At 45.0% G+C, this 25,793-nt stretch overlaps 1 protein-coding gene across 22 annotated transcripts in view; it reads right to left on the bottom strand.

Annotated features, from left to right (window-relative positions):
• The window catches only part of LOC124619503 (CUGBP Elav-like family member 2), a 1,137,606-nt gene that overhangs the window by 580,803 nt on the left and 531,010 nt on the right, over positions 1 to 25,793 (bottom strand). For all 22 annotated transcript variants that reach the window (XM_047145926.1, XM_047145937.1, XM_047145924.1 and 19 more), the window contains exon 2: positions 7,251 to 7,426. In XM_047145926.1, the coding sequence (XP_047001882.1) occupies positions 7,251 to 7,425 (175 nt within the window). In that variant the 5' untranslated portion in view covers position 7,426. The remainder of the gene's footprint in view (positions 1 to 7,250; positions 7,427 to 25,793) is intronic.

A 25,793-nucleotide genomic window follows, 5' to 3' on the forward strand; every position in this document is an offset into this window, starting at 1 on the left:
GTGGTGGTGGGCACGACATACAGAGTGCATCAGCCTCGCACCGAGACGTGGTGCTGGCTACACCGACTTCAGAGTTAGGAGACGTCCAGGGAACGGCTTTTCTGTTTTAGCAACGCGCCGTTGTCTTATCGAGACAGCCTCCACGACGGCGGCGTTCATCTCCACTTACGGAAATTAAATTACGGTGAACATTCATAGCAGCAAGAGCGAGCTACCTCATTCCTATTCCGCCCTTTTGGAGATACATACGAGGTTCAACCTGCACATGCTGAATGTATGGACCTTTCAGTCAGTCACGAAGCTTTCAGCGAGTTTTCAAACTGAATTTCAGACCGTCATTTCTGAGTTAACAGGGTGTATTTTCTCACGCAGTTGAGTAACACTGCTTTGCACAGAATCACTAATGAGAATATTCATCCAGATCGCATTAGTCTACTGTTTGTCTGTCTCCTTTTCATGGGATGTGATCATCTGTTACATTGAATAAATTAGTGTGTTTAAACGAAAGATTGTTGTTGAAGTCGTTACATACCTTCCTGTCACATTAATTTACTGTTTAAGCCCTTCACTTTACTTTCTATGCCTATGGCATAAAAAGCCGCATTATCCATTACTAGTTGTGCACATTAGATTCCTAGGATGGGTCTTAAAGGAGTGGCTTGCCAGCAGTTTTCTGCGTTGGGGAAATTTTCCACCAAGAGAGGATTTTCCAACATGCGGTCTCGTCTTATCGAGTTGGAACATAACGTTATCGTGATGTAGGGCATAGGGCACATTCACCGACCTTCAGACATCAGGAATGTGGCGGCTGCTGTCCAAATTAACGTCAACGCAAATCAGGGGTGATCGTGTACTGTAACCAGTGTCGCACCGTACCATCACACGAGGCGTCCCACCCGTATGACGACGAATACAATCTGGCAACGCTAATTCGCCTGAGGACCTCTGCACAAGGATACTTGCATCATGCTCCTGTGTCCAGTGTTGTTCACTCCATTATAGGCAGAGCTATCACTGCTGCCGCGTCGGGAAAGCCCCATCAATGAACCCTGGTTGGCAGTCCGTGTTGAAGACGACTACGGATGTGCACAGTTGTCAAATCATCGGTTCTGATTTCGGTACGTCACAAGATCGACAGCCGCGCGGTCTTGGGCGTGTTGTCATGGGGCGCGCGCCCTCCCCCATCGGAGGTTCGAGTCCTCCCTCGTGTGTGTGTGTGTGTGTGTGTGTGTGTGTGTGTGTGTGTGTGTGTGTGTGTGTGTGAGAGAGAGAGAGAGAGAGAGAGAGAGAGAGAGAGAGAGAGTGTTGTACTTAGCGTAAGTTGTAAGTTAGTTTGAGATTAAGTAGTGTGTAACCTCAGGGACCGATGACCTCAGCAGTTCGGTCCCTCAAGATCGTACCACAAATTTCCAAAACACAACATCGACAGCCGATAATTAATTCCAAAAAGTTGATGTTTTTATCATCATCATGAATTCATGGAGTAGCGTAAAAATCAGCGTACGAACACCCGTAATATGTTTAATCAATAAACAAAGCAATAATTAACATTACACATCCCACACTGTTTTACCTACAGACTGTAACAGTAACATTTTGGAGCGTCATTTCCCCTTCAGCCTATTGCGTTTTTAACAGAACATACACTGTTTTGGAGCAGCCTTTCAGAAGCTGACGATGTGGCTATACACTTGAAACGAATAAACAATGATGTGTCGTACATTTAGGACTGTGGTTCAGAAACTGCGACTGTAAAAACTACCACTGACGCATTAGGTGTTAGGCCTGTTCCAGCTGCCCGACTGCAGTAGGACAAGCCATCTATGAACGTGAGACAGTGACGTAAAAGATGTTATCTGTGTCAGTCGCTTTTCATTTTCTCCGACGATGCGTTTCGAGAACTTAAACGCTGATCTTCAGGTAGCTCAGTGGATTACATTACATTTTTCTCTAATGTTTGTAGACAATTGTCTGTTTTGAGATTGTTAAAGGTATAATATGCACTTGACTTAATACGTCACGGGAATTACAAATTTTGAACACTAATAAAGCCAGTTACAAAAGTTCCAGCTGTAAGAACCCCGGGATTCGTCATTAATATATATTTTCATATTTATATATCACACAAAAGCGAAACAGCTGCTGTCATAGTCATGCTTGGACTCATGATTTATACTTGACGCTCGTTTCAAATAAAGAGGAAGTATTATTTATCATAGAATGCACAAGATTACCGGTCGTCACTGGAGAATTTCTATGAATAAGTAGTTGCTATAAAATAGCCACTCATGTCGATGAAAATCTAATCAATCATTTCCGGTCATTGCTCACTTTTTCTTGCGTTCCTAAACTATCGTCTGTAATTATACCCTAAAGGTTTGGAGCGTACGGCACAGAAGACAACGTCCCTACAGAATATCACCAACAGCATAAAATATTTCACGATGTACTGAGTAAGTGTAAATCCCTGACTTTCGAATTACAACAACAGACTTCCCTGTATACCATCCTCGCCCTTGTGCAAAATGGCACATATTAAGTTTCACTAGAGAGGACACAGATACTGAACACGGAACACTTTGAAACAGGCGCTACAGTGTTACACAGAGGCGCTGTAACAAGGTGCGTTGGGCGTATTTTTAGCTCTTGTGTGAAGTCATTATAACCACGAAAATACACGGACCGCTCGGTGCACGACTTCCGTGGACATCGTCCAAACGATGCCCTGCGCCCGTTGGAATCTGTCCCAGAATAGCGACGCAATTATGAAATAGGCGCCGCCCTGTCTGAGAGCGGTAAATTGCGAGCGGCGCCGTAGGCGGCGTTGTTGAATTACAACACACGTTGTGACTCACTAAGGCCGCTATACACTAGTTCGTTGTTCACCGTTATTAAGAAGTTGAAAGAACAAGAGAGAAGAGAAGAAAAAAAAATTCTTGGCCCGTGAGGAACCAGAAAACACGTAAAGTGTTGTGGCACGGCGTGAAGTGGCATTTAGTACAGTACCTGTAGAAAAATATGACACTTCTGATCAGCTACCTGCATCTACATACATATTCGGCAAGCCACATTACGATGCATGGCGCAAGGTATCTCGTATCACTGCTGATCATTTCCTTTCCTGGTCGACTTGCAAATATAGCGAGGGGAAATTAACCGTCTATTAGTCTCCGCTCCTGGTTCTTACGCGAGGTGTAAGTTGGTGGCAGTAGAATTGTTATGTGATCTACAGAGGCGGGTTGTCGGAATTTCCAAAGTAGTGTCTCGCCCAAAGAGCGTCGATCTCCGTAATACTTGCGTGATGATCGATCTAACCGATAACAAACCTAGCAGAACGTCTCTGAATTGCTTGGATGCCTTCTTTTAACCCGCTCTGGCGTGTGCCTGGGTATCCCAAAAACAAACACTACTCAAAAATAGGTCGCACTAGCATTCTCTACGCAGTCTCCTTTATAGATGAGCTACAGTCCCCCAAAATTCTCCTAATCAAACGAAGTTGAGCGTTCGCCTTCCCTAGTATGAGCTTAGTGTGTTAATACCATTTCATATCGTTCTGCAGCGCTATGCCTTATTTACCGGGTGATCAAAAAGTCAGTATAAATTTAAAATCTTAATAAACCACGGAATAATGTAGATAGAGAGGCAAAAATTAACACACATGCTTGGAATGGCTGGGGTTTTATTAGAACAAAAAAAAAAAAAAAAAAAAAAAAAAAAAAAAAAAAAAAAAAAAAAAAAAAAAAAAAAAGAATATTGCTAGACGCGTGAAAGATCTCTTGCGCGCGTCGTTTGGTGATGATCGTGTGCTCAGCTGCCACTTTCGTCATGCTTGGCCTCCCAGGTCCCCAGACCTCAGTCCGTGCGATTATTGGCTTTGGGGTTACCTGAAGTCTCAAGTGTATCGTGATCGACCGACATCTCTAGCTATACTGAAAGACAACATCCGACGCCAATACCTCACAGTAACTCCGGACATGCTTTACAGTGCTGTTCACAACATTATGCCTCGACTACAGCTATCGTTGAGGAATGATGGTGGATATATTGAGCATTTCCTGTAAAGAACATTTTTGCTTTGTCTTACTTTGTTATGCTAATTATTGCTTTTCTAATCAGGTGACGCGCCATCTGTTGGGCATTTTTTGAACGTTTATGTTTTTTGGTTCTAATAAAACCCCATGTAATTCCAAGCATGTGTATCAATTTGTACCCCTCTATCTACATTATTCTGTGATTTATTCGGTTTTCAAATTTATACTGACTTTTTGATCACCCGGAATATCAGCGTGACAGTGTCAAGCAGCGCTCTACTAATGCTGTATTCGAACTTCAGAAGAATGAGTAGGAAAGAACAAAAATCACGTAAACTTACATTTTCCTACATTTAGAGCAAGCTGCCATTCGTCACTCTAACTAGAAATTGTGTCCACGTCATCTTGTATCCTACTACAGTCACTGAACGACGACACCTTCCATTACAACACAGCGTCATCAGCCAACAGCCGTGAATTGTTGCTCACCCCGTCCGTCATATCATGTATCTGCTATATACAGACAATAAGACCGGTCCTGTCGCTTTTCCCTGGGGCACTCCTGACTGTACCTTTCGGCTGATGAACACACAAGAATTACAAATGTTGAGCAGGGAGAGGGTTCAAGAAAGCTTGTATTAGCTAGTTAGCAACATGCCGAGCCGGCATTATTTCCTAAGATTATCCAATAAAAGCTTACAGCCTCCTTTTTAAACTGACAAAAATCTCACACGTACGGGTGTCTAACATCAGGAATTCAGAAGACACGTCCATGCTCTAGTGAAGCCAACCATGAGGTATTCTACCCCCATGTTGACTGCGTCATCTCCGCTCGTGCAAAGGAAGGCGGAGGGCGAGCGTACCTTCATGAAACCGGTGCGTGTAGCCGAGCCGTACAATGACTGTAGCTCTCTTCCGCTCTGATGATTTGCCGATCGAAAAACTTTCAGAGGTGGTAGTATGGACAAAATGTGTCTTTGACTATAGAAGTTCTGAAACTGTTCGTTTTGGAGCCCATGTTCACTAGACTTTTCTTGTTTTGGTCCACAGTACCACCTCGGAAACTTTGTCGGCGGGGTTCTGGTTCGCCATGTGTATGCGTCTAGGCTCGCAGCAGCTAGGTCTTTAGCTCTCATACATCATTCGTAAGATTCCAGTGTTAGAAGTGACATAACAGACGGTGTTGTCTGTATACAGGGTGTTACAAAAAGGTACGGCCAAAGTTTCAGGGAACATTCCTCACACACAAAGAAAGAAAATATGTTACGTGGACATGTGTCCGGAAACGCTTACTTTCCATGTTAGAGCTCATTTTATTACTTCTCTTCAAATCACATTAATCGTGGAATGGAAACACACAGCAACAGAACGTACCAGTGTGACTTCAAACACTTCGTTACAGGTAATGTTCAAAATGTCCTCCGTTAGCGAGGACACATGCCTCCACCCTCCGTCGCATGGAATCCCTGATGCGCTGATGCAGCCCTGGAGAGTGGCGTATTGTATCACAGCCGTCCACAATACGGGCAAGAAGAGTCTCTACATTTGGTACCGGGGTTGCGTAGACAAGAGCTTTCAAATGCCCCCATAAATGAAAGTCAAGAGGATTGAGGTCAGGAGAGCGTGGAGGCCACGGAATTGGTCCGCCTCTACCAATCCATCGGTCACCGAATCTATTGTTGGGAAGCGTACGAACACTTCGACTGAAATGTGCAGGAGCTCCATCGTGCATGAACCACATGTTGTGTCGTACTTGTAAAGCCACATGTTCTAGCAGCACAGGTAGAGTATCCAGTATGAAATCATGGTAACGTGCTACATTGAGCGTAGGTGGAAGAACATGGGGCCCAATCAAGACATCACCAACAATGCCTGCCCAAACGTTCACAGAAAATCTGTGTTGCTGACGTGAGTGCACAATTGCGTGCGGATTATCGTCAGCCCACACATGTTGATTGTGAAAATTTACAATTTGATCACGTTGGAATGAAGCCTCATCCGTAAAGAGAACATTTGCATTGAAATGAGGATTGACACATTGTCGGATGAACCATTCGCAGAAGTGTACTCGTGGAGGCCAATCAGCTGCTGATAGTGCCTGCACACGCTGTACATGGTACGGAAACAACTGGTTCTCCCGTATCACTCTCCATACAGTGACGTGGTCAACGTTACCTTGTACAGCAGCAACTTCTCTGACGCCGACATTAGGGTTATCGTCAACTGCACGAAGAATTGCCTCGTCCATTGCAGGTGTCCTCGTCGTTCTAGGTTTTCCCCAGTCGCGAGTCATTGGCTGGAATGTTCCGTGCTCCCTAAGACGCCGATCAATTGCTTCGAACGTCTTCCTGTTGGGACACCTTCGTTCTGGAAATCTGTGTCGATACAAACGTACCGCGCCACGGCTATTGCCCCGTGCTAATCCATACATCAAATGGGCATCTGCCAACTCCGCATTTGTACACGTTGCACTGACTGCAAAACCACGTTCGTGATGAACACTAACCTGTTGATGCTACGTACTGATGTGCTTGATGCTAGTACTGTAGAGCAATGAGTCGCATGTCAACATAAGCACCGAAGTCAACATTACCTTCCTTCAATTGGGCCAACTGGCGGTGAATCGAGGAAGTACAGTACATACTGACGAAACTAAAATGAGCTCTAACATGGAAATTAAGCGTTTGCGGACACATGTCCACATAACATCTTTTCTTTATTTGTGTGTGAGGAATGTTTCCTGAAAGTTTGGCCATACGTTTTTGTAACACCCTGTATTTTATCCGAGAATCTAACATTAGAAAAAACTTTTTACACATAAACCGAATTTTACCTTTCATTCTAGATTATACAGTGACCCCTCTCTCCTTTGATTTGAAGCGTTTCGTTCCTCTTTATCAATGATAAAACTAACTTGAATTTGCCTTTCAGTATTATTTCACTGCTGTAATTTAGTCTGAAATGGGCGTACATCGTAACATGCCTGGTACTGAACAAACGTTAATGACCCGGTACGTAATGAACTCCTGCGAAGGATCCTCAACCACGCATTAGAAGATGATACGTGACGGTTAAGTGCAAATGCAAATGAAGTTACAGATGAGACGCCCCATGGCACGTCCAGTGACGGTCGGCTGTTGCTGATTAGAGTTCGCAGCAGACAACTGCTACTTTAGCCAGCTAGAGTATTTTACTGTGAGGCTTGCGGGCCCGACTTACCTTTGCTTTGTCCGGTAACCTTGTCCCTGAGCACATTGATCTGGTGGACGCGTCCGAACTCCTCGAACATCTTCCGGAGGTCGTTCTCGTCCATGGAGCGGGGGATCTGGCCCACGAACATCTTGATGAAGTCCGGGTCCGGTTGCTCGCTCATGTTGTTCCCCGAGTTGTTCATGCTGCAACAAACAACAAGGCGCGTTTCAGGCAACAGGTCGCGGGCCGAACACGCGTGACGCATCGTTTCTGATATGACGCTCACTGTCAAGGCTGCGAGTGTCAGCAAAACACCACTCCAGTTCACAGGCTATCTCCACAATACGTGAAGTAACACCATTTTTTTTTATCGCTTTGTAACTTGTTTGACTCCTCTGTCGTATTACGTTTTCTTTGACAGACATGAAAGAGTGCTACTGTAAGTAACGTTCTCAATCGATTGTCACCAGAAAACAAATCTTGAAGCGTACTTTAGCATGGGTATGAATGAAAATGTTTGACGTTTTATTCTCGAGTGCTATGTAAAAATTTGGTAAAACAACGCACTACACACTGACTTCCAGTGTGATGCAACTCTGCCGCGGTTTTCACAAATCCGAGATCAATTACAACCAAAACGATTCATTCAGATGGAAATGGCTTCCTTCGTGATAACCAAAATTTTACACAACGGAAGTTGAAAAAATTCAACTTCCGTCCCCATACTGATCTTTTAATTTTACATGCATTTACTTTGTTAGCGTTCTTTGTGTGGTTCCAGTTTACGTATTTGTTTCCTCTTTTAGAAATTAACCGCAGCTTTACTTCTATTCTTCATGTCTACGTATTTGTAGCCGTCTGCCGCTACACGGCTCCAAATTGTAGCTCAAACATAGCGCTGTGTAAAGTAACTATGCCTGTGCGTCAGAAACAGCACGCCGTAATCGAGTTTCGAATTCGGAGAGTTCCTCCACATATGGAGCACCGTCTCCTTCAGCATGGCAATGCCACATCACATACGAGAGCTACGACATCTGCAACAATCCGACGCCTTGGATTCACAGTCATCGATCATCCTACATACAGTCCAGACTTTGCCCCAACCGATTTTCATCTGTTTCCAAATCTTCGAGGACTTCACTTTGGTAATGCCGAAATGGTCAAGGCAGAGGTGAGGTATTGGCTCCGTCAAACAAACATTTTTCAGTAACAGTATCTACAAACTGGTCTCTCTATGGGCGAAATGTGTTAGTCGCCAGGGTGACTATGTTCGGAAACAAATATGTAGACAAAGAATGAACATGTAGGAAGTTAATAACCTTTCTTTTATTTCAAGAGACGTAGTAGTTTTCACATAAAAATTCGGAGACATACTGTGTAGCTAGCCGTTGAACACCATACAATTTACGAAGTTTTTTTGCATCTAGCAATTTACTTTTCTGACATCTCAAACGAATCACCCCATAGCCAACTGCGCTTACAATATCCAGACAATGGATGTGGGGTCTCTCATTACAGAAAACATTTATAGTTACTTCACGACAGCACACCATTGAGTAAACACTGCAATTCACTAGATGTAGGCGTATTTGCTCCACCCAAAGAGGAAACGAACAGTAGAAGTAGTGGAAGAGAAACATGAAGCTGGTGAAGTTATTTTGGCATTCCCCACCCCCGATGACACTGCCACTCCGTATTTAGGATTCATATGATATTTAGATAGACAGGTCTATTCCTACAACATGATGGGAGCCGAAGAAACGAAATTTGTGCCACAGCCGGGACTTTAACCCAGGTACCCTTGCTTACTAGGCAGGAATTGTAGCAGTTACATCACCACAGCACTATAGCTAACACTCTGCGCGGACTACGTGAGTCCAATCCCTCCCCAACACAAACTTCAGTTAACACCTTCAGCTTATTTTCCCCTTCTGGAGGGAAATTTAATGATATAATCTATTCCTGTTGCCGTATCTTCACATAAATTTGAGACGGTAAAGTCATATATGCCTGCATCTTTGAACAATGGCTATTTTAAATCATTTTCTCGTTTTACTCGTACGTGCGTTACGTTTGGGAGCCGCAGAAGAAAAATCTGCCTGGACTGTTTTAGATGGGTGTAGGAAATTGCCTAAATATGTACTGCTTACGTGGTGTGCCGCACAAGCAGAGGCACACGAATGTCTAGCGGGATGAGGCTGACAGTATCGCTGATACATAACCTCAACAGGTTTTGTTGCAAACTCTAAAACAAAGCGCATACGTGAGTGGGACAACGGTCCATGGGAGTAACTACACAGTGATCCTTTGCTAGAACCTCTGAATCCTAATTTCAGCTCGAATAACCCGAGCACCAGTTCTGCATCACAGGTGAATATGAATGACGAGCCGATTTGAAATGTTCTTTCACTTTTTTTTATAAATATCGCATCCAGTTTTATACGTCCTTTGTGTAAACAGTGTAGAATGTATAGGTCTACGGCCATATACGTCACATGTTGCGCGAAAATCCTCCAACGTTTTGTAATTGCAGCCGCTTCACTCAGTTCTCGTGAAACAGTTGGGGAAATTGCTGTCTGGAAACTGACGGTTTCATTGTGCCCCGTTATTTCAATTCAGGCTGGTGGCTGCACAATCGAAGCGAGCATCGGGGTGAAATTGCCTCCGGGATAAACGTTCCGCGTACGGAAAATAGGGACGATACGCCAAAAAACGATCCAAACGGAAAAGCGATGTTTGCAAATGTGAAAGCGGCCAGAAAGAGTGGTGGGGGTAGAGGCTACGACCCTTGCTGGGGAAGCGCTTAATGGGTCTAAAGAAATAGAGAGAATGGGCGGTCCTTTTTCAGGGCGCAGGCACCACCTGTGTAGCTTGGCTGCGCCGAACAATACGCGGCGGCGCGCGGGTTTATTCACGAGCGCGCTTTTAGGAGCCGGGGGCAAACAATAAACACGGTAAGTAGCGCCGCTCCATTATTAGTGGCTGCCAGATAAGCCGCCCTTTTGCCACACGCACAGAGTTATCAGTGGCGGGAGGGGACCACCACCTGCAGCTTGCCGTATAATTCAATACCACTTTTCCACCGTGGCAGCCCGGCTGCAGTTACCGTACCGGCGATATTACTCATTTTTCCCCCTCTTATTAACACGGAACATTGATTTGTACCACAACGTTTTACGGCACAGCCGTCTGTCAAATACTGGTTGAACCACACCCATCTGATCGCAGAAAATCGGGGAAAAAATAACAGGACATATGCCTGATAATTTGTTTCATCCAGTGTGTTGATTATGTAAGGTCCAATGCGTAAGTGGTTCACTACGTATTTAACTGGTAGCATGACGTTAGATGCTCATGCTGTTTTCACAATCTTCTTCCCAACAAGGGCAAATTACTACTCGTCTTCCACAGGGATCAATTCCGGAATTACTCTTGATATCTGCACATGTTACATCTGACAGCGATCAAGCAAAAATAGAGATCTTCGCTGATGATGCGAACACCATAATGGAGCCCACTAGACATGCAACTTCAGAAACAATAGTAAATACAAGACCAAAATCTTTTACGATTTGTGATTATATGCCATGTCATTAAATTTTTGTTGGAAGAGGCAAAGAACGAAACAAAAATCTCATTAAAAACTGTGCTTCCAAGGTTTGCATGAACCTCTAGTTTTTCCAGTCGCTCAATGAACAGAGCAGACGAGTAGAGGTAAACATGGCTACAGGTACTACCCAAGAGTTTTTTTTTTAAATTTACTGGATTTCGGGACGTGTCCATACAGCCATCTCAGTAGTGGAATGTCAATTTTGATGATTAGAACATCAAGACAATACAACAGCCTGTTTCCGAGCAGGAAAAGTCTGCGACCCGGCCGGGAATTTAACCCGTGCCCTTTCGGTTATCAATCCGCCCTGATGACCAGGCGGACTACTCCAGGGTTCACTAAGTCAGAGAGACGTGGAAGGAGGAGAGCGGAAGTTGTGAGGGGACCGACACACAATTTACGGGTGACATGTCCTTTATTTTTCTAAAAGCAATGTCCATGTGGATGTGAAGAGGGTTGAAGGAAACAAGCTGGAGAGAGAAGAAGTCTAACGAGTGGGTCTACAAGGAAGTGGATGAGGTAAGAGAATTTAAGAATACCGGAGACACGAGGAAAACAAAATTCATTGGTCACGCGACACGTCACAACGAGCGGTTGCCCACCGTACTGGATGGAAAGGTTTTGGGGGAGAAAGTAAGAGGAAGGCCCGGATGAATTTTGTAGATTTTGCGAACGATGGAATTTAATTGAAACAGTAGGCTGACTCGATACGTTCAGCAGAGGAAACAAATATTTTTCCAGCGACGACGCCTGCCCTCTAGAAAATGATAATGATTAATGTAGTGAGCGAACTTATGCACTAAGCTAAATTTGTTACCCCTTTTTTCTTGCTTCTGGCAGTGAGTGGTCGTACTTCTTTTGCTTTGGCTGATCCTTTTTTAAAGAATATCTTGTTGTTCGGTGGTCTAGTGACAAACTGTCGACTTTGAACGTCTATGTTTGTCGAATACATGGCTGCAAACGTAACCTGTCAATACGAAAATATTCAAACTCGCTGGCTGTGTCTTACAATTTGGAAGAGTTACGCCTTTGTGTGTAGGCTTCAGCTGTCTAAGTGAGGGTGATTCAAAAACAAAGAAGAGATTTCAATTGTTTATTACGAACTATACAAAGATAGAAACAGACTGCACATGTCACTGGGCAGATTGCGCTATTGACTGTAGAAACATGGCGTCTGCACCACCAAGCTGAATTGGAAGAGGTGGACATCAAGATCTTGTTCAACGTTTTGGGCCTCCCACGCCACCAGACCTCACACCTCGCGATTTTTTTTCTTCTGTGGCATTACATAAGGAACTGAGTCTTTGTCCCACCTACGGCAGCTACTCTTCAAGTGCTGAGAAATCTGTTGAACCTGTCGATTCAATGACCAGGTACACTATCTGATCGAGAGTACCCGGACACCCCCCCCCCCCCCAAAAAAAACATACGTTTTTCGTATTAGGTGCATTGTGCTGCACCTATGCCAGGTTCTCCATATCAGCGACCTCAGTAGTCATTAGACATCGTGAGAGAGCAGAATGAGGCGCTCTGCGGAATTCACTGACTTTGAACGTGGTCATACCTCTGTACGCGAGATTTCCACACTCCTAAACATCCCTAGATCCACTGTTTTCGATATGACAGTGAAGTCGAAACGTGAAGGGACAAGTACAGTACAAAAGCGTACAGGCCGAGCTCCTCTGTGACTGACAGAGACCGCCGACAGTTGAAGAGGGTCGTAATGTGTAATAGGCACACATATGTCCAGAACATCACACAGGAATTACAAACTGCATCGGGACCCACGCAAGTACTATGACAGTTAGGCTGGAGGTGAGAAAACTTTGATTTCATGGTCGAGTGGCTGCTCATAAGCCACACATCACGCCTGGGAACGCCGAACGACGCCGCGCTTGGTGTAAGAAGCGTTAACACTGGACGATTAAACAGTGGAAAAACGTTGTGTGGACTCACGAATCACGCTAAACGATGTGGGGATCCGATAGCAGGGTGTGGGTATGACGAAGGCCCGGTGAACGTCATCTGCCAGCGTGTGTAGTGTCAACAGTAAAATTCGGAGGTGGAGGTGTTATGTTGTGGTCGTGTTTTTCATGGAGGGGGGCTTGCGCCCTTTGTTGATTTGCGTGGCACTATCACAGCACAGGCCTACATTGATGTTTTAAGCACCTTCTTGCTTCCCACTGTTGAAGAGCAATTCGGGGATGGCGATTGCATCTTTCAACACGATCAAGCACCTGTTCATAATGCACGGCCTGTGGCGGAGAGGTTACACGACAGTAACATCCCTGTAATGGACTCGACTGGACTGCACTGCACGGAGTCTTGAGCTGAATACTATACAACACCTTTGGAATGTTTTGGAACGCTGACTTCGTGCCAGCCCTCACAGACCGACATCGAAACCTCTCCTCAGTGCAGCAGTACGTGAAGAATGGGCTACCATTCCTTAAGAAACCTTCCAGCGCCTGTTTGAAAGTATGCCTATGAGAGTGGAAGCTGTCATGAAGGCTAAGGGTGGGACGACACCATATTGAATTCCAACAAACACGAACTTTTAAGTCATTTTCCCCCAAGTGTCCGGATACTTTTGATCACATGGTTTACCTGTTGATTCGTGTGTGGAATGAAATGGACCACGGTTTCGGTGTTTCTCGAGCAACGCTTCGTGCTCTAGTTGAGTGTGTGTGTGTGTGTGTGTGTGTGTGTGAGAGAGAGAGAGAGAGAGAGAGAGAGAGAGAGAGAGAGAGAGAGAGAACTTAAAACTTTAAATCTTCTTCTATCCAGTGGCATGCGGTATGTGATTCTATCTTTCACAGTTTGTATGTAACAAACGACTGAATCTTTTCGTTTTTTTTTGAACATCCTGCATTTGTCGATTAACTGGCCGCTCTGACTTAGCCCGTTACTGTGAGCGTTTTCAGACTAGCTGGCTGCATTTTACCAGTTATAAGAGTTACGGCTTTGTGCGCGTGCTTTAGCTGTCCAAGTACACTCCTCTTACAGTGCTCTAGCCGTTCACAAATGAACCCCGACCAATTCCTTGTTCCTTGCTCTACCGCGACGCCTGCGCAGGTCTGCGCCATGTTATTTTGTGCACACTTTAACCTGTGTGTAAACCAGATACGAATAAAAATGTAGTTCGAGTGCAGTATCGACGGCAGGGGAGAAGTGCAGCGTTGCACACAGTTCAGCGGCAGAGCCGACCTCCCGGCACTCGCTCGATGGAAATGCGAGAAGGGTGCAGACACGAGGCGCCCCGGCAACCCCGCCATCTAATTTTTGCGGCGCGCTGTTCATCCCACAGCCGGCAGCCGCCATAATACGCCGAGTACCTCTCTCTGTGCGGCCCCTTCCAGCAGGCTACCCGCACGCCGTCCTCGGCAGCACCGAGCCGCCGTATCCACGGCAACGCGCTCCCGCCCTATTGTTTTCGCTGCAAACAAAACATGCGAAACAATGGCGGCGCCTACCTGGGCCCGGGGAGACCGTCTGGCCCTCGCTGCTGGTAGGCACAACAAAGCGCCCCACAGCACGCATCGCCTAGCCGCGCCCGGCGCCCGGCGTCTTATCTGCTGCCACTCTCGCTGTCGAGGCTCAAACGCCCGTCTTGGCGCCTGCCGAGTGCGGTAACAGGACTCCGTAAGAGGCTGTTGTAAGGCTACTACTGTCAGTATCATAGCCGGGTGGCAGGAACTTAACTGTAGCTCGATTTAAATCATTTCGCATCAGATGTTTCAGGTCCAAAGCTGCTACTTTGTCGCACGCAGCCGCCATAACGAACTGCTCTCCGTGGAATAGAAAGTCGCTAACTCTTTCACTTGCAATTCTTTTTGGTGAATGAAAGACGTTGTTTTGTGGTTACTTTAATTACTGTCAGAGTCAGAAGTAACAATATGAAAAAAGTATTTTCCACAGGCAGGTTTAACATTGTGGAAAAGGAAGGGGGGCTTCTAAATACCGAGTGGTTATAATTAAAGCTCAACGGCACGAGGAAGTTCAATGAGGGCAGCGAAACTTTGTAGCTATTCTAATGCGGAAAACCATTTACTCTGGAAAAAAAAAATAGTTTCTATTTTCGCCACCAGGCTCAAATATGGCGCTGTGAATTCAAGAAAGATGTCTAGAAATGTTTCCATGTGTAATCGATTAGGAATGGGCATAGGCAGAAAAGATCACACAAGTGCGGAAGGCGTAATGTTGATTTTGCTATTGACTGTCGTGCAATTTGTTTAATATGAGAAATGAAGACTTCGAGAAGATGCTGTACAGCGCCAGATTTGCAACTGGTGGTGAAATCTGCAACTAATTGTTTCCACAATAAACCGGTTCCACATGAGCACATTAGGATCTCTATGAAGTGTCACTGCCGTACAATAATTAGGGCCCACTCTCGGCGTCCATGACTATCTGCATTTTAATTATCACGACCTGGTACCGTCACGATTTCGGAAGATGACAGCGCCAAAACCACTAGACGCGGACACAGATCAGTTGACAAAGCATCTCTGCAAGTTTTTAACTGACGTTACAGGCGCTCAATATGGGCACTGTTTGTGACGATCACACCTCAGTGTGTGTGTGTGTGTGCGCGCGCGCAGTTCAGTGCCTTTGATTGTTGGGGAAAGCTTGATAGCAACCCGCTTTGCAAATCTGTTCATTCGGTTGCCTATTTGCAGGTGCGCACTAATTCGACGCGACAATTTGGAGCGTAGCGGAGTGGAAGGGTAACAGTGGAACTTTAAGACAGTGTAACTTCCAGATGCAAGTTGCAATTCTAACTGTTATGCAAATCATTAGCAGGCTTCCCTCAACCAGTGGGACAGTGATGCCTAGCAATAACATGTAGTGAATTTCAACTGGTCCTCTGCTAATGTATGGTAGGACAAACACATTCCAGTGGCAGCGGAAGGGTTGAAGCTATTGTGAAACCTCAGTCCTTTGCAGCTGTCAGTACTTTAATATCAACCAAATTATCTTCTGTACTGCAGCAGGCAGCTAACGCCTTGGAAAGTACTTATCGGTGCATGCTAGCAAGGAACGCAACACGTTTCGTTTGCACATGGCACCGTAGTTCGCTGGGCGTCTACCATTTAGGTCCAGTGGCACCTGTGGGGCGATGCTACGCTCTGAAAGGGCTCCGAGTTGCTGCATGCGCACTCTAAACTTACAGTTTCGTTACTTATTACCTGTAAAAAGTCAAACATTTTTTCGTAAATATGAAGTAGTTCTCATCAAAGTAGTCCTTAGGAAGTACTAATGAAAATCTGTTGCTAACACTTAAAGCGCAGCAAAAGGTACCAATAGCCTGACTCGCTTCGGGTATTGCCAGGTTGTTACGAACAATACGACATGAGAGTGACCCGCAGCGCGAGTGAGTTGAGTTCAAATTTTGCCGGCAGCCTATAAAGGTGAGTACTGTTGGGCTAGGCACCTTATTTCGGATTTCATGGGTACATTCTGTTAAGCGTTTATTTGTAGATCGCCCATCGATGTGAACACGTCACTTCTGACGACTGTGGTTTTGTTATCCTTACCAATATTAACGTCGTGAACGAAACAGCTGACATCTCTTTTGAAATCTATGCTACAACACTTGATAGTCTGCCAAATACTGAAGGTCTGAGTCACATATAGTAGCAAGCCATTTCCGCTGAAAGCATGTGATCAAGATCCGACGCCTCTGGTTTCACTGGAGTGAAGACACCAGGTGGTCAACAATTTTCAAAACTCTGTAAGAACTTTGCCGATGCCTTAAAATAAAACTTAGCCCTCCCCCCACCTCCCTCCCGGACCTCTATCGCAGAGTGAGATATTTCGGTAACCAATGAAAAAAATGGGTCATTGAGTTCAATAGTTATAGATATATGATGTGATATGTTTGAAAAGGATTTCTGTATGGGAAAATTTGATCCTTACCAAAAAAATTTCCAAATTCCGATCATAATTACAACCAAGGAAGAGATACATCTCATACGTGAATTTCGTTTTTTTGCGTAATTCTTCTGTACGACAGACAAGCTTTAATTTTTTTTTCTACACCGAGGCTTCTTGCAGACAGTATTTCTCGCGACGACACCGCAAGTTCTAACCTGAAACGTCAGATGCCAACTAATTTGAAGTAGACTAGAGAGAGAGAGAGAGAGAGAGAGAGAGAGAGAGAGAGGAATGTTGGCTGCTCCATGCAATTTTGTCTCTTACGATACATGTGGAGGGAAATTTCAAGTTATCTGATACGCCTCCTAACAATTGTTTTACGTAAATGAAGAAGGCTATATCCCTGACTGTAGTTAGTTCCTTTGTAAAACTTTAACTTTCCTGTGTAAGAAATTAAGAACTATTGGTTTGGGATTCACCCTTGTTTTCTGCCATACACTGGCTTATTCGATTTTGAGGAACCTATTCCGCAAAAAAAATCTTGTAGTGTGACGTAACAGTTTGCTAATGAACGTTTTTTTTTTCTTTTTGTTATTTCCCACAGTTATTGTGATTCCTCTAAGTAAAGAAAACCACCATACACATATTCTGAAAAGCGTCGTTGAAGTTTGGTGTATTTTATGACAAACATTGTTGCATACAAAACACAACTAACTTAGAAAAATGCGTTCAACGGTCGAAGGAGGGCGATAGCTCTTTCCATTCTCGAGAAATACGGGAGATATTGGACGTTGGCAACTAGACTCCACATGCAAGGCTATTGCCGTCTGCTATGCGGAGTTGCCTCGTGTTTCTCTTTTCCGTATGTTGCCGATAAAGAGCCGAGGCTAAAGTAAACTTTTCATAGCGACATCTTTACTGTGACACTAGCACTAACCAAGCATGCTGTAACGACTAGCTTCTGAGCAGTAGAAGTAGCAAACAGAAAGTCTGTGTGCTGCTTCGTCAGTAGATGGTGTTACGCTCCAGAGTGTCTAAGCTGGCTAGACTCATTCCGCAAAATTCATGGAATTTGTTATCGTTTTGGGAGAGCTCACGACAAACCACAGCTGAAATATTTTCGATATTTACAGTATTTTGCGGGGCAACCCAGCTTCTTCTTCTTCTTCTTCTTCTCCCCCCCCCCCCCCCCCAATCTCTCTCTCTCTCTCTCTCTCTCTCTCTCTCTCTCTCTCTCTCACACACACACACACACACACACACACAGCAACTTTAAGTAATGACTAGGCTTACAGGTCGCGTACACTGTATGGTTCGCACAGGTATATTTTGTTTCTCTTGATTAGAATTTGTGTGTTGTTGATGAATTGCAACACCTCAAACGTTTCACGCTGATTGAGGCCCTGAAAGCATGGTCTTTTCCCAAAGTGCCGGCCGGGGTCGCCAAGCGGTTCTAGGCACTACAGTCTGCAACCGCGCGACCGCTACGGTCGCGGGTTTGAATGCTGCCTCGGGCATGGATGTGTGTGATGTCGTTAGGTTAGCTAGGTTTAAGTAGTTCCAAGTTGTAGGGTACTGATGACCTTAGAAGTTAAGTCCAATAGCGCTCAGAGCCATTTGAACCATTTTTTCCCCAAAGTACTTGCAACAAAAAGGTGATACTCTTAGTAGGTGTCAGATGTTTTTGTTAATCCTACCGTTTGAGTTTTCTTCTGGTGCCATTTTCATAGAAACTTTGGCCTCCTAAAGCATATCTCTTTAGAAGTCAAATACCAATTTCGTTGTTACCAGTAAATGACCACGTTTCCTTCACTAAATAAACAGAAAACAAAGGACCAAAGTAAAGAAACACAACATTTAAACGTATTTGGTTGCTTATGTGAGGACAGTAATTTTGTATGTTCTACGTTTACAACAGATCATATTTACGAAAGGCGTTCGAAATTTGCACCGTCGTTGTGCGGCGATGTGCAGCACTGCCCCTACTGGCGAGTGTAGTATCGACAAGGCCAGCCGCAGTGCGTGTGGCAAGGTACGTCGTCTGCTGACGTCAGATTTTCAACACCTGTCATCCAGTTTTCGGGTATTCCCCGGCATTAGCGGCATCGTGTGTCTGATACTGAATTACTCGTCGAATGGCGTCGACGACCCTACGGGTGTTTTTGAACGTTAATAATCATCCTACATAGCGAGATAAGCCAATAAGAACGTCTTATTTAGAGTAGCTCATGACGTGATTCGTGCTGTCTTGTTGCTTGTTACATGGCGAGTCACAGCGCGTATCGCATCGTCTGAATGTGAACCACACCTGACGCCAAGTAGGAGATGCCGACACGATTGGCTGAGACGTTGTGCTCCTGGACTTTGCCTGAGGCCGCCTCAGAAGGTCCCCCATGTAGACTCGCTCCCTCGGCCAGAGCTGCTTTGTGGCTGCGAGTCTGTTGGGTGGGAGACAGCCGAGGCTGCGGCTCCAGCGCTCATTAGGCCCGTCCGTCCAGCATTCCGCGTCACGGGGGCGTCCCGGCGGCCAGCCGTCGATACCAACCACGTTAGGCGGCGGAGGCGGCGGAGGCAGCCAGGCGGGACTCGTTTGTATTGAACGGCGCCGGCGCCGGCGCCGGCGCTACCCCTAATGTCACATTCCGTGTTCGTTGTGAGCGCTCATTAGCATGATTGCCTGGCCCGGTCCCACCAGTGTGGGAGTGTTGGTGAATACATCTGGCTTGTGTGTATGTCTGAGGGGAGGAGGCAGTTTGCTCGGCGCAGGGGAACTTTTGCGTCATAATGTTCTGTCATTATCGTTTTCCCCTCGTGAAGTCACCAGATTATACGTGAGCATTTCCGCTTAAAATATACAGTGTCTTCAACCACTCTCTTTTTCCCTTCCCCTTCCCACCTTCATTGCTCGACATGCACTGTTGGTTGATTGGGTTTTGTAGAGTTAAACGGAGGAAACTGCGAGATTATCAATCCCTTAACTCTGTATATATCGAACTAATAACAATCCTCACACGAAGGATACAAAGGCAAATCCTACGAAGCTCTATAGTAACCAACATAAGACAGACGCGAAAGCAAGGAGAAGTAGGAGAGGAGTCGGAGGGAGTAAGGTGGGCGAGTCGCTCTGCCAGGAATGGAATTTGTGATATCCCACGGCGTTGTTCTGCAGCTGAAGGGACACCCTCTGCATCTCACGAGCACAACCTCACCCTCTGGTACTACAAGAAAACGAGCAGCACAAACAAGATGATAGAATTTTAGGAAAGAAAAATGTTAAAAATGCAAATGTAAAAGAATAGGTAGAACAAATAGGTGGGAAGGGTAGGAGTTACGCCGGACCAACGAGCTGTGGCCACGGTGGGTTCCCTGGGCCAGATCAGGCGATGGGCGCCCCGCCAATGAGGCCAGAGACGCACTGTCAGCGCGTTTTTTAGTTTCCAATGATTTCTGCATGTCACCAATACATCTATGATGACTGAACATACGAACTGTTGCAAAGGAACCAGGCGATAGAAATTTTATTATAACCACAGTTGCCCTTGATCTTAGGAAACTAAGAAACCTTCGTCAACATAAAAGAGCTTCGGGCAGTCAGGAATTCTAGATAACTAATCTGCCAGACTCTCTCCGATACAAAATCTGAAGTGTAGTTCCTTGGTGAGGTATCTGATCCTTCTGAATCACATACAGGAGTTCGACAACGAGATGGCCTCTCGGCCGGTGTGGCCGAGCGGTTCTAGGCGCTTTAGTCTGAAACCGCGCGACTGCTACGGTCGCAGGTTCGAATCCTGCCTCAGGCATGGATGTGTGTGACGTCCTTAGGTTAGTTAGGTTTAAGTAGTTCTAAGTTCTAGGGGACTGATGGCCTCAGATGTTAAGTCCCATAGTGCTGAGGGCCATTTGAACCATTTGAGATGGCCTCTCCCCGCTTTTGTATTGCACTGCGTTAGACAGAGACATCAGAAAATGTGGGGAAAGTAGTCTACGGTATAAACATCGAGACCCCACGACCGAGTATCATAGTGAAGTGCCTAACTTTTGCTGACGGTCTACCTATCTTCAGTAAGACCAGGGAGGAAACCAAGCACGCCATATACAAAGTTATACGAGACAGCATCAAAGAAAGGCTTCTAAGTATCGTACGAGGTGACTCCTTTCGTGCAAAATTGAAATAAATGTATCAGAAGAATCCCGCTATAGACGAAATATGGAACAATTACGTATGTGTCTTTTAAATGTCTCAGATCTGATATTACTATTTGGACGAGAATAGTAAAGTCAATTTAGAAAGAGAAACCACAAGCGATAAACGTACAGAATAACATGGAATCAATTACAATAAACGAGTCATATTCCGTGATGCGAAATTTCAGTATTTGGAGACAGTTGTTCCTGTGGCATATAGTGAGTCAGCAAGATGTCTCTAGGAGGCCATGCAAAAAGTGTTGAAACTACACACGAAGAGCGAAAAATTGTAAGAAAAACTTATGGTCCCTCTAATATAAATGGCATATGAATTGAAGTAGGGATTACAGACACTTACACAGGAACAGGCCAATTCACCGATACAACACGCAAAAGACTCTTCCAAGTTCCACGATCACATGTGCAGAGTGGACAATGAATTAGCAATCGATTTTGGATTAACAAAAAATTCCTTAATACAGTAAATTAAAAGAAGTAAAATCACTTTGTCAGACGAAGTTAGGATGGAATTACGAGAAACGAATGCCAGAGAAGACGCCATCAGGGAACGACAAACCTTTGGAAAATGGTAAACAGAGCAACGTAAGAAACACAAAGAGATTTTGGGACCAAGAAGAAGAAAAAGGAGCTGTCAAACCAAGCTAAAAAAAAGGTGACATGCGCTCTTTAACCGGCAGTAATGAAGAAAGAAAGAAAGAAACAAAGGAGAGAAATATTTTATTACAAAGCATACTTATTCATTTCACGTATCACTAATAAACACACAAGTCAAATCTCTTTTATTGTACTCTTTGTCCTTCCGCTGCAAAACTGTATAGGAGTTTACAGATTGAGTTCTCTCGCTATAGTAGTTCGGATGTTTCTCAGCAAAGCACTGGATGAGGATACCACACATTGCAGTAACATCGAAGTGTTTCGATGCCTTCTGTCGCAGCGGAAGAATGTGTGGTTAACAGTCTTCATTGCCGCATAAACACGAATAAGGTGGCATTTTGTAGAGGAGGTATTGGAGTTGCAGGATGTGTCTAGATTAAATCGAAGCCGTGCCACTGACACTATGAACTCCCTGCTGCGTTTTTAATTTTGGTATTTAGGACGCGATGGGTGGTGTTAAGAACTACACTTTCCACTAATGCATTAATGTTTGTTGATTTTATGAATATTTTAGTTTAAATTCTTTATGAAGAGAGGCCTACTAGACAGAGTGACACTGCCTGTTCTTATCACAAATTTTTTAACCTGTTTTCGGAGACATATACGAAGCGTTACTTCCCAACGAGAAAAACGCAGATGTTCGAAGAATGTTATAACCCGCTACGGTGTTGTGTGATGTTCTAAGGTAATGGCAGTTTTGCCGAAGTATAATTCAAAAGTAGACGTCAAGAACTGAAACAGAGTTACCACAGCATTAAACACCGGATGCACAATCATGGAACTAAAAGTAGATCGGATCTTCATGAAGCAGTATATGTCAAGCCCATTCAAGTATTCTATATGAAATGAAGTAAAAATAATGTAAATGCATTAGACTTACGTAATAAACAGTTTAAATCCTATGTCTTCAGGTGTTATATCTCACGTGACAGAATTGTGGTGGCATTTTTCAATAGGATAATTCTCGTGCACACACGGTACATGTCTGTACGAAGTGTGTGATGATGTGGGACTTGTGAAGCCAGCAGGATCGCCAGATGTGGCCCCGATAGAACGTATTGTGTAGGGCCATGTCCGATGTCAGCTGTGTGTGATGCCAGTGTCAAGGATATCAAGAACCAGTCACAACAATTGTGACTCGCAGAGATGCGTTGTTTTAGGCCTGTTCGGCGCTCACGCGGTACGGTTTACAAGGCCGTTGTTAGTACCGAAATCAGTACTAGGACCAAGGAGGAAAATAAAGGTGAAGGACATTGCTTCCCATGCTGTCCTTGGTGGTCCACGTGTTTTTGCAGGTGGTATTTTGGGTTTTTCCCCTTATGAAGAATGATATATTTAGTCATCGTAATGGACAGCTTACCGTGTCTGTTGTTCGCTGTGGAGGTATTAAGAGTATTGATGGTCTTGAAAGCTTTATTAACCGTGACATTACTTATCGTACTTTTAATGCTGGTGAAGTTGTTAACAAGGGTATTGGTACGTCTTCTTTTAATTGTACGCCTTTTGGATTGACGACCCATGGTCGTCCTAAGGTGGATCAGTATCAGGGTATTTGTGTCTGGTGTAAAGGATCTGATGTTTGTGAAACTGTAGCACTTTTTGGTAATCTGACTATATATTATCATAAATAAAGAATCCTGATTTTTTAAAAAACCGACATATTGATCTTACAGGAAGCCGAGAAGCGATTTCTTGTGTTGTAGCTATCAGGTGAACCCCGGGATGCTGTATGTGTGAAGCACTCTTGCGCATCTGTGAGAGTCGCGGCCCATGATTTGCGCCACATAGTATTGTAACTCGTACATGTGGGTCTGCCTCGCGTCTCTGGAGAAGCTAGAACGGCTTTAAGACAGCGAGCCCGATCTATTCAGTGAAGCATCCAGGCCTTAAGGGGGTGCAACGTCTTACTGGGAAGTGGATCCATACTGCCATTTCTCTGTAAATTTGACTAGCTACTATAATCACTGAAGTAACCTACCCTCTCTCATCCTGTGACTTTTCGTTTCTTCCTCCCCTCCTTACTTTGCTACGGTATGGATTTGAGCCGAACTTGGTAGACGACACCTCACCGCTCTGGCCTCAGCTTTCGGGATGGAAAAGCGTAGGCACTCCGCTCTCTAAGCCGACGGCGGGTTTCCACGGCCGCCTGACCCCCGCCTACGCCGGAGCGTGGGCATTACAGCTAGCTCTGCAGCAGCGGGGGTCCACTCCGACCGCTGCAAACGAGCCGCCACCTACGCTTATTAAACTGGCGCTCTGCGTTATTACACCGCAGGAAGGCGGCCGCCGCAGTCTGCTGCGAACGCGGGCAGAAATTAGGCGGGCGGCCAGCGCGGGAACCTCAGGAACGTCCAGGCCACCCATTGTCAGCAAGGGCTTGCCGTTTCATTTCTCGCCTGAGCACCTCCAGCGCCGCTGGCGATCCAAATGAATCGAGCGAGATTACCTCCCGCTCTCTGATCAGTTCGTTCCGTACCCTGTCAAAAACAGGGTACTGACTACTGGACCACTTACATTCAAAAATCTACGTTGATGGGCCAAGACATTTTGACCACTATCCTCCACGACACTGAAAGCCACCTGGTGGCATTGCAGTCACGTGTGAAGTATGTAAGTAGTTTAATAAACACGACAGGTACACATAACAGAGATTTTAGTCATCAGTAATACGCTCTCCTTCACAATTTACAAGTCTGCCAACGCTGGAGTAGCTTTTCGGTTCCGTGAATTCAGAAATCATGTGGTTTTGAGGTGAAGAACTCATCGAACAATGTTCGGAGCGCATTTGAATCCGGAAAGGAAGTTCTTGAAAGGTTGTTGGTTAGAGAGCAGAAAATATGAAATAAGGTTTGTGCGAATAGACCTGCCAACCCAAACTCGGGAATAGCCTTTTTTTTTTTGTTTTATTGCCAGGCTAGCAGAATGTGGGCGGGCGTTACCGTGGAGTAGCAACACTACGCGTAGTCTTCCTGGTCCTTGTTCTGACATTGCCTCTACAAGACCTCTCAGTATTTGACAGTGAATCTCAACAGTGATGGTTACAAAAAATTGCGCTGAGCACTATGGGACTTAACTTCTGAGGTCATCAGTCCCCTAGAACTTAGAACTACTTAAACCTAACTAACCTAAGGACGTCACACACATCCATGCCCGAGGCAGGATTCGAACCTGCGACCGTAGCGGTCGCGTGGTTCCAGACTGTAGCACCTAGAACCGCTCGGCCACTCCGGCCGGCGAGATGGTTACACTTGGTAGTACTCGACACACTTGCCGTTCCACCATATGTGTAAGATATGTTTTTTGGATGCACTCAAGTCTTTGTACAGGGTCTTGCTGTTTTGTTTGGAATCTGCCATTCCTTTCTTTTCCTTATGTTAGCATAAAGTCAGCGTTTGTTACCAGTAACAATACAGGATAGGAATGGTCTGCGTTATTCATGAGCCAAATGGTGACAAGCAAGCGGAGAGGCACATACGGCCACCCGCTGATTTTTACGATTTTGGCTTGGAACATGCGATACCCAAACACCTGATTTTTGAGCCTTCCCCATTGCATGCAAATGTCGCACAATGGTGGAATCACCAGAGTTCATCACATCTGTCACTTTCTGAGTATAATCATGTGGATCATTCTGGATTACAACGTTTAAACGGTGCGCACCAAACCATGAAGGTGTGTCTGAACGATACTCCTTATAACTAAGAACCATTTTCCCATCGCGCTCTGTCCAATGGCAAACACGGCGCAAACGTTTCTGGCTCCCTCCGCTGTTGTCACCCCGTTGGTGAACGCAAACAGGAGAATATGTCAGAAATGTCCCGATTTCTGCACTTGACAGTCAGTTTTCCAGAGTCCACAGCCCACTCATGATCTCCAAATGACAAAATGATTATATCTTAACTCAGTAACACTGAGCTACAGTTAAAAAATGACAATGGATAAATAAAACCAAAACAACTGGAATTACGACATGCAAAACGAAAACGCTACGAAACGCTACCAACGTAACAGTAATAACTTCGGGTGTACTGCAGGTAAGTGTTTTGGGTCTATTGTTGTTCATGTTATGTATTAATGACCTGGCGGACAGTATTAATAGTAGCCCCAGACTTTTTGCAGGTGGTGCAGTTCTCTATAACGAAGTAATGTCTGAAAGAAGCTGCATAAATATTCCGTCAGATCTTGATAATATTTCAAAGAGATGCAAAGTTTGGCAACTTGCT

The sequence above is a fragment of the Schistocerca americana genome, chromosome 6, assembly GCF_021461395.2.
Source record: "Schistocerca americana isolate TAMUIC-IGC-003095 chromosome 6, iqSchAmer2.1, whole genome shotgun sequence".
NCBI classification, from domain to species: Eukaryota; Metazoa; Arthropoda; class Insecta; order Orthoptera; family Acrididae; genus Schistocerca; species Schistocerca americana.